This window comes from Citrus sinensis, chromosome 9, assembly GCF_022201045.2.
Source record: "Citrus sinensis cultivar Valencia sweet orange chromosome 9, DVS_A1.0, whole genome shotgun sequence".
Taxonomy (NCBI): domain Eukaryota; kingdom Viridiplantae; phylum Streptophyta; class Magnoliopsida; order Sapindales; family Rutaceae; genus Citrus; species Citrus sinensis.
The window spans coordinates 5,148,826-5,160,663 of NC_068564.1; the positions used below are offsets into that span (position 1 = coordinate 5,148,826).

The window sequence follows — 11,838 nt, forward strand, 5'->3', positions numbered from 1 at the left end:
AAATATCATAATAAGGCTATGACTATGTTAGAGGAGATCTACGGTGGAGCACGAATTTCAATCACACACGCAAAATGATAAATGATAAAAAATTTATTATAACTCTTGATCGTGTGGTTATAAAGGGACACTCTACTTTAAAATAACATAACTAAATCCTCATAATAATTATACATGTAAACAGCTTAAAATATCAAGATAATTATCAATTAACTTACTTTTTATCAAAATATTATATTTTTCTCAGGTCATTTATCAAAATTTTATAACCTATTTTTTTGCTGAAATTTTTTTTAATAAAATAATATATTTATAGCAACTTTTCTATTTTGATCTTAATTATATTCATTGTAATATATATTCCTTTGTTGATTATCCGAAGATGGAATGGTGAATTTATACTCTCACAATAGATCGAAGTCTTTCATTAAAATTGTTATGAATTTTGTAATTAAAAAATTAAATAGAAAAAGGCTTCTCTTCTACTAGAACGGATCAAATATGTGTGTGTGTGTGTGTGTGTGTGTGTGAGAGAGAGAGAGAGAGAGTTAAAAAAATAAAAAAGAGGAACCGCATATGATTACTTAACCGTGTTTGGATACGCAATGCCATCTCGGTTATTGCTTACGTGGCGTCATATGAATACTTAACTGTGCGAAACCGCATGAACACAACTGAGTTTTCAGCCTTTGCTCGAACTGACATCATAATTAATATTTTTAAAATCTGAAAAAAATCTCGGCAACGTAGTTTCTAATTCTCCTTACCTTCGCTTTGAGTTTGAGGCCTCTCTCTCTATATCTCTGAAAGTCATAACCAACTCTCCCACCGTTCTCTTTTTATCTTCCCTCACTTTCTGTCCCAAAAAATTTCCCGAGAATCTCCGGAATTCCCAAACACTTCATTTTCAGATCTCCATTTTTCTTTATCACTCTGATTATTTAATAATCAAATGCTGTAATTAGTGAATTGTACTCACGATGGAGAACGGCACCGTAGAGAACGGAGTTTGCTCTAAAGAGTCGGTTAATGGAAGCTGCGATGTCTGGAGCTGTAAGGACTCAGATTCTTCTTCTGCAGATCATCTCGTTGTTATGGTCCATGGTATCCTTGGAAGGTCAGATTTTTAAAATTTTATTTTATTTTATTTATTTGAATTTTCCATTTTTGAACGGTTTTTATGAATATTTTTGTTTTTAGGATTTATCTTTGACTGCAAATGACGCAGTGTGTCTATAAATGAGAAGTGAAAAGTCAATTACGCTTAATCATAGTAATCGAATCAGCTCGAATTTTTCTGAGTTTATTTATTGATATGTGATTGTATTTTTTGATTAAGCAGTTCTTCAGATTGGAAGTTTGGAGCTAAGCAGTTCGTTAAGAGACTGCCTGATAAAGTTTTTGTGCACTGTAAGGATTGTTTATATCTGCATTATGTATCATAAATTGATTGGGAAGTTTTGCGAATGTGATGCTTTTTTGTGTGCTTATTGACAGTCTCTGGGTAGGTACTGCAAGTCTTAGTGCTAATTAATTGTCATTTGTGCAATATTATGGCAAAATGATCTTTTCTTCCAGAGCATGCAAGCTATTACATGTAAAACTAGTGCAATATTGGTGTTTAAGCTTTCATAACATTTGTTGGATACATTTTGTAGGTAGTGAACGAAACATGTCTAAGCTGACTCTAGATGGTGTGGATGTGATGGGCGAGCGCTTGGCACAGGAGGTTGGTTTCTTGTTATTATTATGGATTGTCATGCATAAGTGGATTCACCTAGAATTCAAAAAGTCTATCTACCTCTTATGCAAGAGTATCCACTTCACACTCTGTTTTGGTATTAACAGAATGCTTGAATTCTAGGTCCTTGAAGTGATTGAAAGAAAGCGAAATCTGCGGAAAATCTCCTTTGTTGCACATTCCGTTGGAGGTTTAGTGGCAAGATATGCAATTGGGAAACTGTATAGACCTCCTAAGATAGAGAATGGAGAAGAATCATCAGCTGATACATCATCAGAGAACTCAAGGGGTACAATGGCTGGCTTAGAGGCTATTAACTTCATCACTGTTGCTACACCTCATCTTGGTTCAAGGGGTAATAAGCAGGTATGTTTTTTATCTCTACAGTTTTAACTTAGATTCATTTCTTCATTAAAGTCAAATTTCATGAACACAAAACGAAAAACATACTTTAAGAAAGCTTTGTGAAGGAAAATTATAGCTCATAGAATCATTTGGGATGGCTGTGAGAGATAGGGAGCTTGTTTTATTTTCTATTGGAGGCAAGAATGTGGTAGTATTTGAATTGTTCCATTGATGCGCTGATTTTTTTAGTATGGGCTATTTATTGCAGCAAGGGTGTAGTGTAGGATCCTTCTGAATTAGTCTGGCTGAAAGTGACAACTTAAGGGAGGGGTTCCTTGGACATGTTAATGAATTTATTTACAAATCTTTTGGGCAGGAGGATGGGAACTTGGTTCCTAACCTTGCTTGATGAGGATATCTTGTTTCAGTTGTTCCCAATCTTCATAATTTGTCGACCAGAGAACATGGATGCTTGAGATTTAACTAGATGAATAAAAGGATCTTTAAATTTAAAGGGGGAACACAAGAATCTCATCCTGCGAGTTTACTTAGTATCTCAAATTTTGTTGTTTTACTTGATCTAGTTTTGGAAGTATTTCATTGGTGAATACTAATTTATGCTCTCAATATAATAACCTTGGAGAATATGCATTTGGGCACTACAAACTGAGCTGTTAAATTGACAAAAATTTGTCCAGGAAATTTTTTCCTCCTGTTTTGGGGCATTGCAAAGAAATGTGATAGAAGATATTGAACTTTGAATCAAATTATCTTGACAAATTTGATTTAATGTTTTTTCTTACCTAATTCATCAAATCAGAAAAAAACAAGTTATCTTGTTTCAGTTCAGAAAGTGCTCAAATGACTTTTATAACTTAGTTTTATTGGGGTAAGAAATTACCTCACTGATGTCTTTGCCATAGGGTGAAAAAATTAAAGTACGCTATATCTTGTTTCAGGGACATGCATTACCATGGGCAATAAAACTAAAATAACAAATTCTGCCCCTTGTGCTGATTGGCACTTACTCTAGATTTGTAATAGCCATGAAATTATTCCAAATATGACCCACAGCTTAGTTTCAATAAATCCTTGCCTCAGGTTCTGTACATGTGGAATTTAAGTCAAATGTAGATTTTTGGTTCAATGTTCGAGTGGATAGCAGCCCCCACCTACTCCTTGCTGTTTTGATTCTATTTTCTGCTAAATTAAAAATTATCTTGTTGGAAATATTTCAATTGTGTTTACTTGCTTCATTTGCAGTCCTTGAAAAATTTGGTATATGTTTTCAGGTGCCATTTCTGTTTGGTGTAACTGCCTTCGAAAAAGCTGCGAATTTTGTCATTCACTTGATATTTAGAAGAACAGGTCGACACCTTTTTCTTAATGATAATGATGAGGGAAGGCCTCCATTGCTCAGACGCATGGTGGAAGATGAAGATGAAAATTACTTCATGTATGCATGCTCGTTTTACCTCTTTGTTATATTGTTTCATAGTTACGAACTACAAAGTTTTGGGATGCCTTCGTTTGTGGGTTTTCATTCATATGATTGATTATGTAGGTCTGCACTGTGTGCATTCAAACGTCGGGTGGCATATTCAAATGCGTGCTACGACCGTATCCTGTTTTTCTGATTTATGCAGTTATTATCTAATTTGTTTATTTGCTTGGTCATGGTGTAGCTTTGCACTTTCATACTTTTCATGTTTTTGTTAAATTCATTTTCTATTGTTTTCCATAATCAACTACAATATAGATATTGTTGGGTGGAGAACATCGTCAATAAGACGTAATAGTGAATTGCCGAAGGTATTGTTATCTATTTGAATTTGTATGTTTAGTTCCAGTTTCCAACCTTTTGGTGGGATTATAACAAGAAAGGTGTCTTTTTTGTTAAACAGTGGGAAGATTCACTTGATGAAAAATATCCACATATCGTGCACCATGAACATTGCAAGGCCTGTGATGCAGAGCAGCTTGACATTAGTTCAATGGAAGATGATGGCAGTGATAAGATAGAAGGTCTGCCATTTTAAAATTTTAATTGAGAAGGAGTTACAGTTTCGTCTAATTTAATTTGTTTATGCTGTCTGCCTTTGTTATGTGACTTATGTCAGGTTAGCCTGCTTGCTTAATGAAAATATATATTCCTTCATAGTTCATTCGTTGTGGCTCAGAAGTTTTTTTTCATTTAGTTGACCACTACTTTGTTCATTTTTTTTTTTTTTGGGCCAGTCGCTGATAACATTAAAAATGTTAATCTGTGGTTATGACTTGGCTACAATTATTGCTCAGAAAAGCACAATATCCAGTGATGTTTTGTTGACTATTTCTCGCTCGCCTATATTGTGCAGAGGAACTGGTGAAAAGCCTATCTCGTGTTTCATGGGAAAAGATAGATGTTAGCTTTCATAACTGCAGACAAAGATTTGCTGCTCATAGTGTTATACAGGTAACTCTTTCCCTCTTGCATGTGCAATGGGACATGCTCATGCATGTGTGCTTGTAAACTCACTCACTGCACATGAGTGCCTGCGGGCTATTACCAAGACACATTTGACAATGCATGAAAATTCTTCTGCTGTCTTTTTATGGTTTTTGACTTTGTGTTTCCAGTTTGATTTTATGGTTCCGTGGATAACAATGTTGTCTCTTAAACGCTAAAATCGAAGTGTTCAGGTCAATCTTTTACATTCATGATTAGGTATCTCTTGCAAGTGATGGAAATAAGGGGAGAGGGGAGGGATGGGAATGACATTTCAATTTTCTGCCCTAGAATGATGATTTTATAATAGAAACCATATTTCCTGATATTTACTCGATTGTATTTCAAATGTTCATATCTGAGAGTTCATGATTTTGCAAAATGATAGATTTATATTGTAGCCACTTGGCAGTTGGTCAGTTAGGTGAAAGATGGACAATATAACATATAAAATCTGAAATTACTTGTCCTTCTGAGAGGCAAATTCCTACTCATCGCAGGTCAAAGACGAAGTTGTGCATATGGAAGGTGCAGATGTCATACATCATATGATTGATCATTTTCTTACTTAGGAGTCATTGGCTGTCAGAAGTAATACATGAAATCCAGGGGTGCAAGCTCCGTTTAAGTAAGCTATACGAAGAATATTGCTACTAATATATAATTCCTTCCTAACAACTATCATGTTGTTTCTGAGATTTCATGGATTGCAGGGTGGATGCGATCAAATCTCAGAAATTGGTTAAGAAAAAGAAAATTGTGTCTAAATCCGCAATATGAAAATTTTGTTTATTCGTTATTTGATTGTTTGTACACGTGTACTCTATCGTCAATAAATTCAGACAATGGATTTGTATCAGTTCTCACTTTCTGCACTTGATAGCTATTAATATATGTGTACCAACACCGACTAAGGGACACATGCACGCACAAATACACGTATGTTATTGTTTCAAAAACAAGGCAACTGTCTTGCAGGGTGGAATATTTTTTTTTTAATATCATTTTCATTTTTACATCTTTATTACTTTATAACAATTTCGATGAAAGTAGTCTAGTTTAGTCTAGTTTTTTTTTATTGTTAATAGTTTGCTCATGTAAGATTTATTTTTATAGGAGTAACGTGGCTACTTTTAACTTTTTTTTTTTAATTTAGGGAAATTATCGCTGCACTACTTCTTTTTTGTCTTATGTTCATTCAGTCATCAAAAAATTCTAACATGCTTTTTACACCATTTTTTTTAATTTATTATCAACTAGCTACTTTTAAACTAACACCGTTAAATAATTTGAATGAAATGACAATTTTACCTTTAAATAAATTAAAAGATAATTTTATATTATAAAAATTTTAAAAAATAAGAAAATTATAATTATAAAAATACTCCTAAGTTTAATAAAAAATAAATGCCAAAATTAGAATTTTTATTTTTAATAAAAATCTAAATAAAAATTATAATTATAAAAATAATTACAAAATTTTGGGATTTATTTTTAATAAATAAATTCAGTCATATTTATTAAAATTTTGTAAAATTATAATTTTTTAATAAAAAAATTATTAAAATTTTACAAAATTTAAATTAAATAAAAATCAGCTGAGCATCTTTGTTTGGGATTTATTTTTTATTAAACTTAGGGATATTTTTATAATTATAATTTACTTATTTTTTAAAGTTTTTGTAAAATAAAATAGTCTTTTAATTTATTTAAGGGTAAAATTATAATTTCATTTAAATTATTTAACGGTGATAGTTAAAAAGTGGTTAGTTGATACAAATTAAAAAAAAAAATGGTGCAGAGAGCATGTTAAAATTTTTTTGTGGTTGGATGAATATAAAGGAAAAAAAAAGTGGTGCAGTGATAATTTTTCTTTAATTTAATTAATTATCATTTTGTAAATGTCCATGGTTGATAATTTTATCAAAGAACGAGTTTAATGTTTTGCAAACTCTGAAGCATAATGTACTTTCTTAAAAGATTTTCTTAAAAAACCAAAAAGATTATTCTTTTGACACTTTTGGTCAAGATTTTTTAATTCTTTGATTTGCACTTTTGAGCAAATCAGAATACCTTGCGCGAAATTCCCGTCTAAAAATTAATGAAAAAGCTGATAAACCTTTAGAATGAAGAGACAAGCTCAAGCTTTACTTTTATTTTTATTTTTATTTTTTTTCCCTGCTTGAAAAAAACAAGTATCGTAAATTTTCGATTGAACTATCTACAGAATTGAAGAAACTAGAATCACGATGGTTTAGAAGCAACGGCCCAAAAACAGCAACGTTCGTTAATATGTTGGGAAAATTAAAAGAAAAAATTGCCCTTTTTTAAATAAAGTTTTATACAAGTTTTTTCCTGGTAATATATTCTTTTGTACTCAAGCTTATTACCGCCAATATTTAGGATTGCGATGAAGAAAGACTGGGGAAGATATTTTGGAATTAACGTCTGTTTTAGTTTTAGAATTTTAGTTAGCCACCAAAATATGTACATTTTTAGTTTAACTGGGAAAGATTAAATCTTGTCCATACAATCATTTAAATAATATGTGTCAAAATCTCCTAAAAATCTTAAGAAAGATTAAGTTAGGAAAGAATCGTTTCAAGTAATTTCCATTTTTCACTAAAGTGGACTGCCAGTAATTTTTTCTTCTCGAATGAGTTTCTTAAAAAAAGAAAAAAGAAAAGGAAGTTCTTAGATAATTGTAGTTAACATTTTTTTTTTCTTTAATTCGCTAGCCTATTGATAGATAGAATCTGCTCTCGGCGGATTACCCTTCTAGTGTTCACTATTATCCAACATTGCCTCTCAACTTAAGCAAAGTCAAAGGATATACGACTAGGTGTAGTTGATATGTCAAAATAAAATGAAAAATTGTCAATAATTGTTCCCCTTACTTTTAGTGAAAGTTTGAAACTCACAAATTTTCTAAAAAATTATCAATAATCAATCGAAGATTTGTTAAGTTTATCATCCAATCAACCACTTTTCTATTAATGTATACTGACCTCACAAAAGTAAAATAATCATTTACCTACTTAAATGATCACTTGACCACTTAACTTTTAGTAAAATTTTAAATAAACACCAAAGTTTCCTTTTATATAACCATATACTTCTAAAGGTATAGTTGTCTTTTTACAAATATTATGGTATTTTATCTTACTACCTAAAATCTTAATATATTCAAAACTCAAATCACTAAAATAAGAGTTTAAAGCTCTAATATTCTCAACTCTTTACTCTTCACTCTTAAGAGAATAAATGAGCTGAAGAAAATGGGATAAATATAAATGAGGTGAAGCATCTCCTTTTATAACCAAAATTAGCTATGTTCATGCAATATTTTTTTTATTATTATTATTATTATTATTATTATTATTATTTATTTCAACATTCAGTGCCGCCCTTGAGATTTTCCTCTCAATTTTCGGTGCATCCAAAAAATTCAACTTGCTGTTGCTTGCAATTTTGACAATTGCTGGGCATTGTTTGTCAAACTTATTGAATTTTGACAGCCACAAATTTTGATAAACTAGACCATAATTCGCAATTATCTTGTGTAAATGTAATGGCATATACGCAAGTATATAATTAATACGTATATATATAATTTCTATATATTTCCAAATGCATATGTTGCTTGTAGAATAAAACGGACGACAGTATTTGTTTGAAAGAAGTTTTTCCAAGTCAATTAAATTCTTGTTAAGATAAACAATGCTTAAAGAATATCATGTATTAGCTCTAAACTCCATTTAAAAAGATATATTTAGTAATATTAGAGTACAAAACATTGATTAATAATTTTATATGGATGAGCTGTTTTTTTCATATTCATAATTTTACTTTGAACACTCATATTTTAATAAAATAATATTAATATAATTTACCTTTAAAGATAAGATAATTTTAATTAATATAATATTAGCACTTTTTGCTCCTCCTTAAACACCGATTATCTTATCTCTTAAACCCTAAATTATTTTCCAAAAGTTGAAACGCTAAATCCAATCTATCATAAAAATTATTCACTTTTAATAGATACTGATTCATGGATAATCAAACTACTGTTTCAATAAAAGCATCAATTAGGACTAATTAGAGAAAGCATACGGTTGCTCAATAAAAAAAAGAAAAAAAGAAAAAGAAAAATGAAGAAGAAGAAGAAGAAGACAGAAAGAGAGGAAGAGAGAGAGTTTTGGGTTGAAGACCCTATATAAATCACAAAGAGCAATAAATTGCACCAATCAAAATTTGGTGAACCAGTTTCAAGTTCTCTTGTTGATTTCTCTCATTCATGGATATGGCAAACGAAAATAATTCCACTATTGTACGCAAATATAAAGACAAAAATAAGACAAGTTAAACAAGAACTAGTGAGCAGGGACGAATATAGGAATTTGTATTAACCCGGGCTAAATTAAAAAATTTATATTTTAAAGTGAGCATAAAAATTCATAAGTAAAAAAAAATACATCAAATAAGTGGGACACGAAAAATCTTATCCCTATAATTACGTACTTTGAACAAAAATAGTTATATAAAAAGAGTAGAAAACAAATGCAATTAAAAAAATAAAAATACTATTTTACAATTATGGAATATGACTCTAATAAAATGTAATTATACAAGGATTAATATATTAATTAAGGATTTTAAGCTGAAATAAATGAATACATGTAATTACAATCAATTAAAAATTGAAGTAAAATTTTAATGTTTGAAGTCAAGTACTTAATTACCAGGTTTCAATAAATTAAATAATTCAAATTTATTCCTCTTTTAAAATTATAAAAAAAATTATTAGTCAAAAGTTTCAATAATCAACTAAATTCAACCTAACAAAAATGTATTTGGGTGTCGTTGTTTCTTTGCCAAGCGCTCAGACTCTCTTTAAAGAACCAGTTGTTGGTGATTTTTCTATCAAATTAAAGTTCCTCAAAATATTCAAATTTTATCTTAGTTAATGTAACTAATAAACAAAAACTCAAAATTCACATTAAAAGTTTATGAAAATATTGATAATTGTTACTATATATTGTTTTTTTAAGTAGTTTAATACTAGTGACAGTTTTATATTAGATTGACATTTTTTTCAATTAGATTTTTTAAAATAAATTAAAATAATAACATTTTACCCCCTAATATTTTTAATCTATATAGTAAATATATAATTTACTTATTTTATAAAATAAGTCACTAATTTCAATTGGAAAAAATATAATTGAATTAAGAACATATTTGAAAATAAAATAAAAACTCCATTATAGTATTAAATTAATGAAAATATAAGGATAATTGTATTAGGGCCATGTATGAAAACAAAATAAAATCTTTATTATTGTATATAATTGATGGTAAAATAAGGGGTATAAATGATTTTTTTCCAAAGTTTGACCGGGCTACAGCCCGGTCTAGCCTTACTGCAGGTCCGCCACTGCTAGTGAGGAGGGAAACCAAAGGAAAAAGAAAGAGCATACACACTGGGTGTGTTGGATGATTTTTGTGGATGTAAGATCATAATTAAACTGTTATCTAATCCCTCATAGGTGATGGGAACTACGTGTTCCTGAAGGAGATACTTTTTCGGTAATGCTGCCTTCACTGGGAACATCATTATCGTCGTTCGCTTCTGGAGTAGGTCCGTTTGGGTAATTGCGATCTTCTGGTGGAGAATAGTCCAGCATTTTGCTCAAATGCCGCAAAGTAGACTGAATTGCAACCCCAAGGTCAGCAATTAATTCCCTTTTTAATTGCTCACGATCTGAAAAAAATGAAAAAAAATATATAATTATTACTATATAAAGAATAAAAAAGAATTAAGTGATTTTTTTTTTTGAGCTTCAGTAGTCTTATTTTATCAAGAACTAGATTTGAGAAGATGAATTAAGTTTAATAAGTTGAAACCTTCAGTAGTCTTTTTTTTTTTTGAGTCGAACACTAGATTTCCGAAGATGAATTTGTGTTTTCAAATATGAGAGAGAGAGAGAGAGAGACCTTGCACGACAGAGGCTTGAATGAAGTGGTGACATTGATCAATGGGGAGATTTGGGCAAGAAGGCTGGTATTTAGGGCATTGGCAAGAAGAATCTTCCTCAATCGGGTGCAGTTCCACTTCCAAACTCAGAGGAAGCAAAAGCAGTAACTGGAGAAAGAAGATTTGACAAGACCATTTTGACAATCCCATTTTAGTTTCTTTATGGAATCCTAACAAGGAAAGATCATAAATGTTTTTTGTTTTAGCTCACCTATCCCCGAAGACAATGATTCTTCGTGTATATATAGATTATGAAAATGACCTTTTTTCCGGTTACCGTTTTTATTTTTATTATTTTACCATCAAATCATTAAAAATAACAGAATTTTAAAAAAAATTGTAGTAAATTTTTATTTATTCCTTAAAATTAAATAGTACAAAATTATATATAAAGAGATAATGCTTTCGCCAATTGATTATTTTGATAAAATTATAAATCTTATAACACTTTTAATTTAATATATTGAAATTTCTGAAATAATCCTTTGACATCAATAAATTTTTAGATAGACTTAAGGTTTGATAGTAAAATAATAAAAATTAAAATATTAAATAAATAATAGTTGTTAAAAAAATTTTATAATAAAATGATACATAAAAAATTTAACTGATGAAATAATAATCTCCCTCCCCTTTATTTAGCTAAAGTCTTGGTCGCCGAAAACTTCCTGTTGATTAAATTATGACGCAATAGTTGTAGCAAAAAGACTTTGGTGGCGTTTGTTTTTTAACTTAATGACTTAAAGTGACTTAACTTAATTAATTAAGTTAATTAGAGATGTTTGTTTTTATGACTTAATGAGACTTTTTAGATAATTTTGACTTAATAAAATAAGCTAATTTTTTTAACTTTTTACTTAATGGAGAAATCTGAATTAAGTCAATTTCTTGCTAATGTCAAAAATATCCTTGTTTTATAATTTATTTTTCATGTCTATTCCAAAACTCACCCATAGATATTTACCCCACATAAAAATATCTTTATTTTTTCTTTCTTATATTATATACGATAAAATTTGAAATTTATGGTATTTTATATATTAAAATTCTAAAATAATTATGTATTCACTTGAATATAATTTTACTTATAAATGTTAAAATATTGTGGTATTTAATATATTATTTATTTGACATTTAAATTTAATAAGGATACAAATGTAAAAGTACATATTTTCAGCTTTTTTAATTGAAAAAAAACAAACAATTTAATACTTATTTTCTGAA

General features: G+C 29.6%; 2 protein-coding genes across 4 annotated transcripts; one reads left to right on the plus strand and one right to left on the minus strand.

The window, feature by feature from the left end:
- Window positions 1-672: 672 nt before the first annotated feature.
- On the plus strand, window positions 673-5,433 carry LOC102631206 (lipid droplet phospholipase 1). Of its 3 annotated transcripts, XR_008051928.1 has the most exons (11): window positions 676-1,117; window positions 1,343-1,410; window positions 1,659-1,729; window positions 1,865-2,107; window positions 3,379-3,542; window positions 3,651-3,706; window positions 3,846-3,898; window positions 3,991-4,111; window positions 4,444-4,541; window positions 5,075-5,202; window positions 5,288-5,433. XR_008051928.1 is itself a non-coding variant. In XM_006490139.4 (10 exons), the coding sequence occupies exons 1-10, from the start codon at window positions 981-983 to the stop codon at window positions 5,144-5,146; spliced, it is 1,083 nt and encodes a 360-aa protein (XP_006490202.2). In that variant the 5' UTR covers window positions 677-980; the 3' UTR covers window positions 5,147-5,433. The 3 variants fall into 3 exon arrangements, 2 of the variants coding, with proteins under 2 accessions (XP_052290262.1, XP_006490202.2); XM_006490139.4 differs by having other exon boundaries at window positions 677-1,117; window positions 5,075-5,433; XM_052434302.1 differs by lacking the exons at window positions 4,444-4,541; window positions 5,075-5,202; window positions 5,288-5,433 and adding an exon at window positions 4,161-4,423 and having other exon boundaries at window positions 673-1,117; window positions 3,991-4,128.
- A 4,460-nt stretch (window positions 5,434-9,893) lies between these two features.
- LOC127900016 (uncharacterized) lies at window positions 9,894-10,824 on the minus strand. Its single transcript, XM_052434303.1, has 2 exons — window positions 10,575-10,824; window positions 9,894-10,341 (listed from the first exon to the last, which is right to left on the minus strand). Exons 1-2 carry the CDS (start codon window positions 10,762-10,764, stop codon window positions 10,121-10,123), a joined length of 411 nt encoding a protein of 136 aa, XP_052290263.1. The 5' UTR covers window positions 10,765-10,824; the 3' UTR covers window positions 9,894-10,120.
- Between the last annotated feature and the right edge of the window lie 1,014 nt (window positions 10,825-11,838).

Excerpts from the sequence above, each read along its gene's own strand:
- LOC102631206 (XM_006490139.4), top strand. The coding sequence starts at position 981 with ATGGAGAACGGCACCGTAGAGAACGGAGTTTGCTCTAAAGAGTCGGTT. Across the intron at positions 1,118-1,342 it reads GTCCATGGTATCCTTGGAAG|TTCTTCAGATTGGAAGTTTG; the intron begins GTCAGATTTTTA and ends TTGATTAAGCAG. Across the intron at positions 4,112-4,443 it reads TGGCAGTGATAAGATAGAAG|AGGAACTGGTGAAAAGCCTA; the intron begins GTCTGCCATTTT and ends TATATTGTGCAG.
- LOC127900016 (XM_052434303.1), bottom strand. The coding sequence starts at position 10,764 with ATGGGATTGTCAAAATGGTCTTGTCAAATCTTCTTTCTCCAGTTACTG. Across the intron at positions 10,342-10,574 it reads TCAAGCCTCTGTCGTGCAAG|ATCGTGAGCAATTAAAAAGG; the intron begins GTCTCTCTCTCT and ends CATTTTTTTCAG.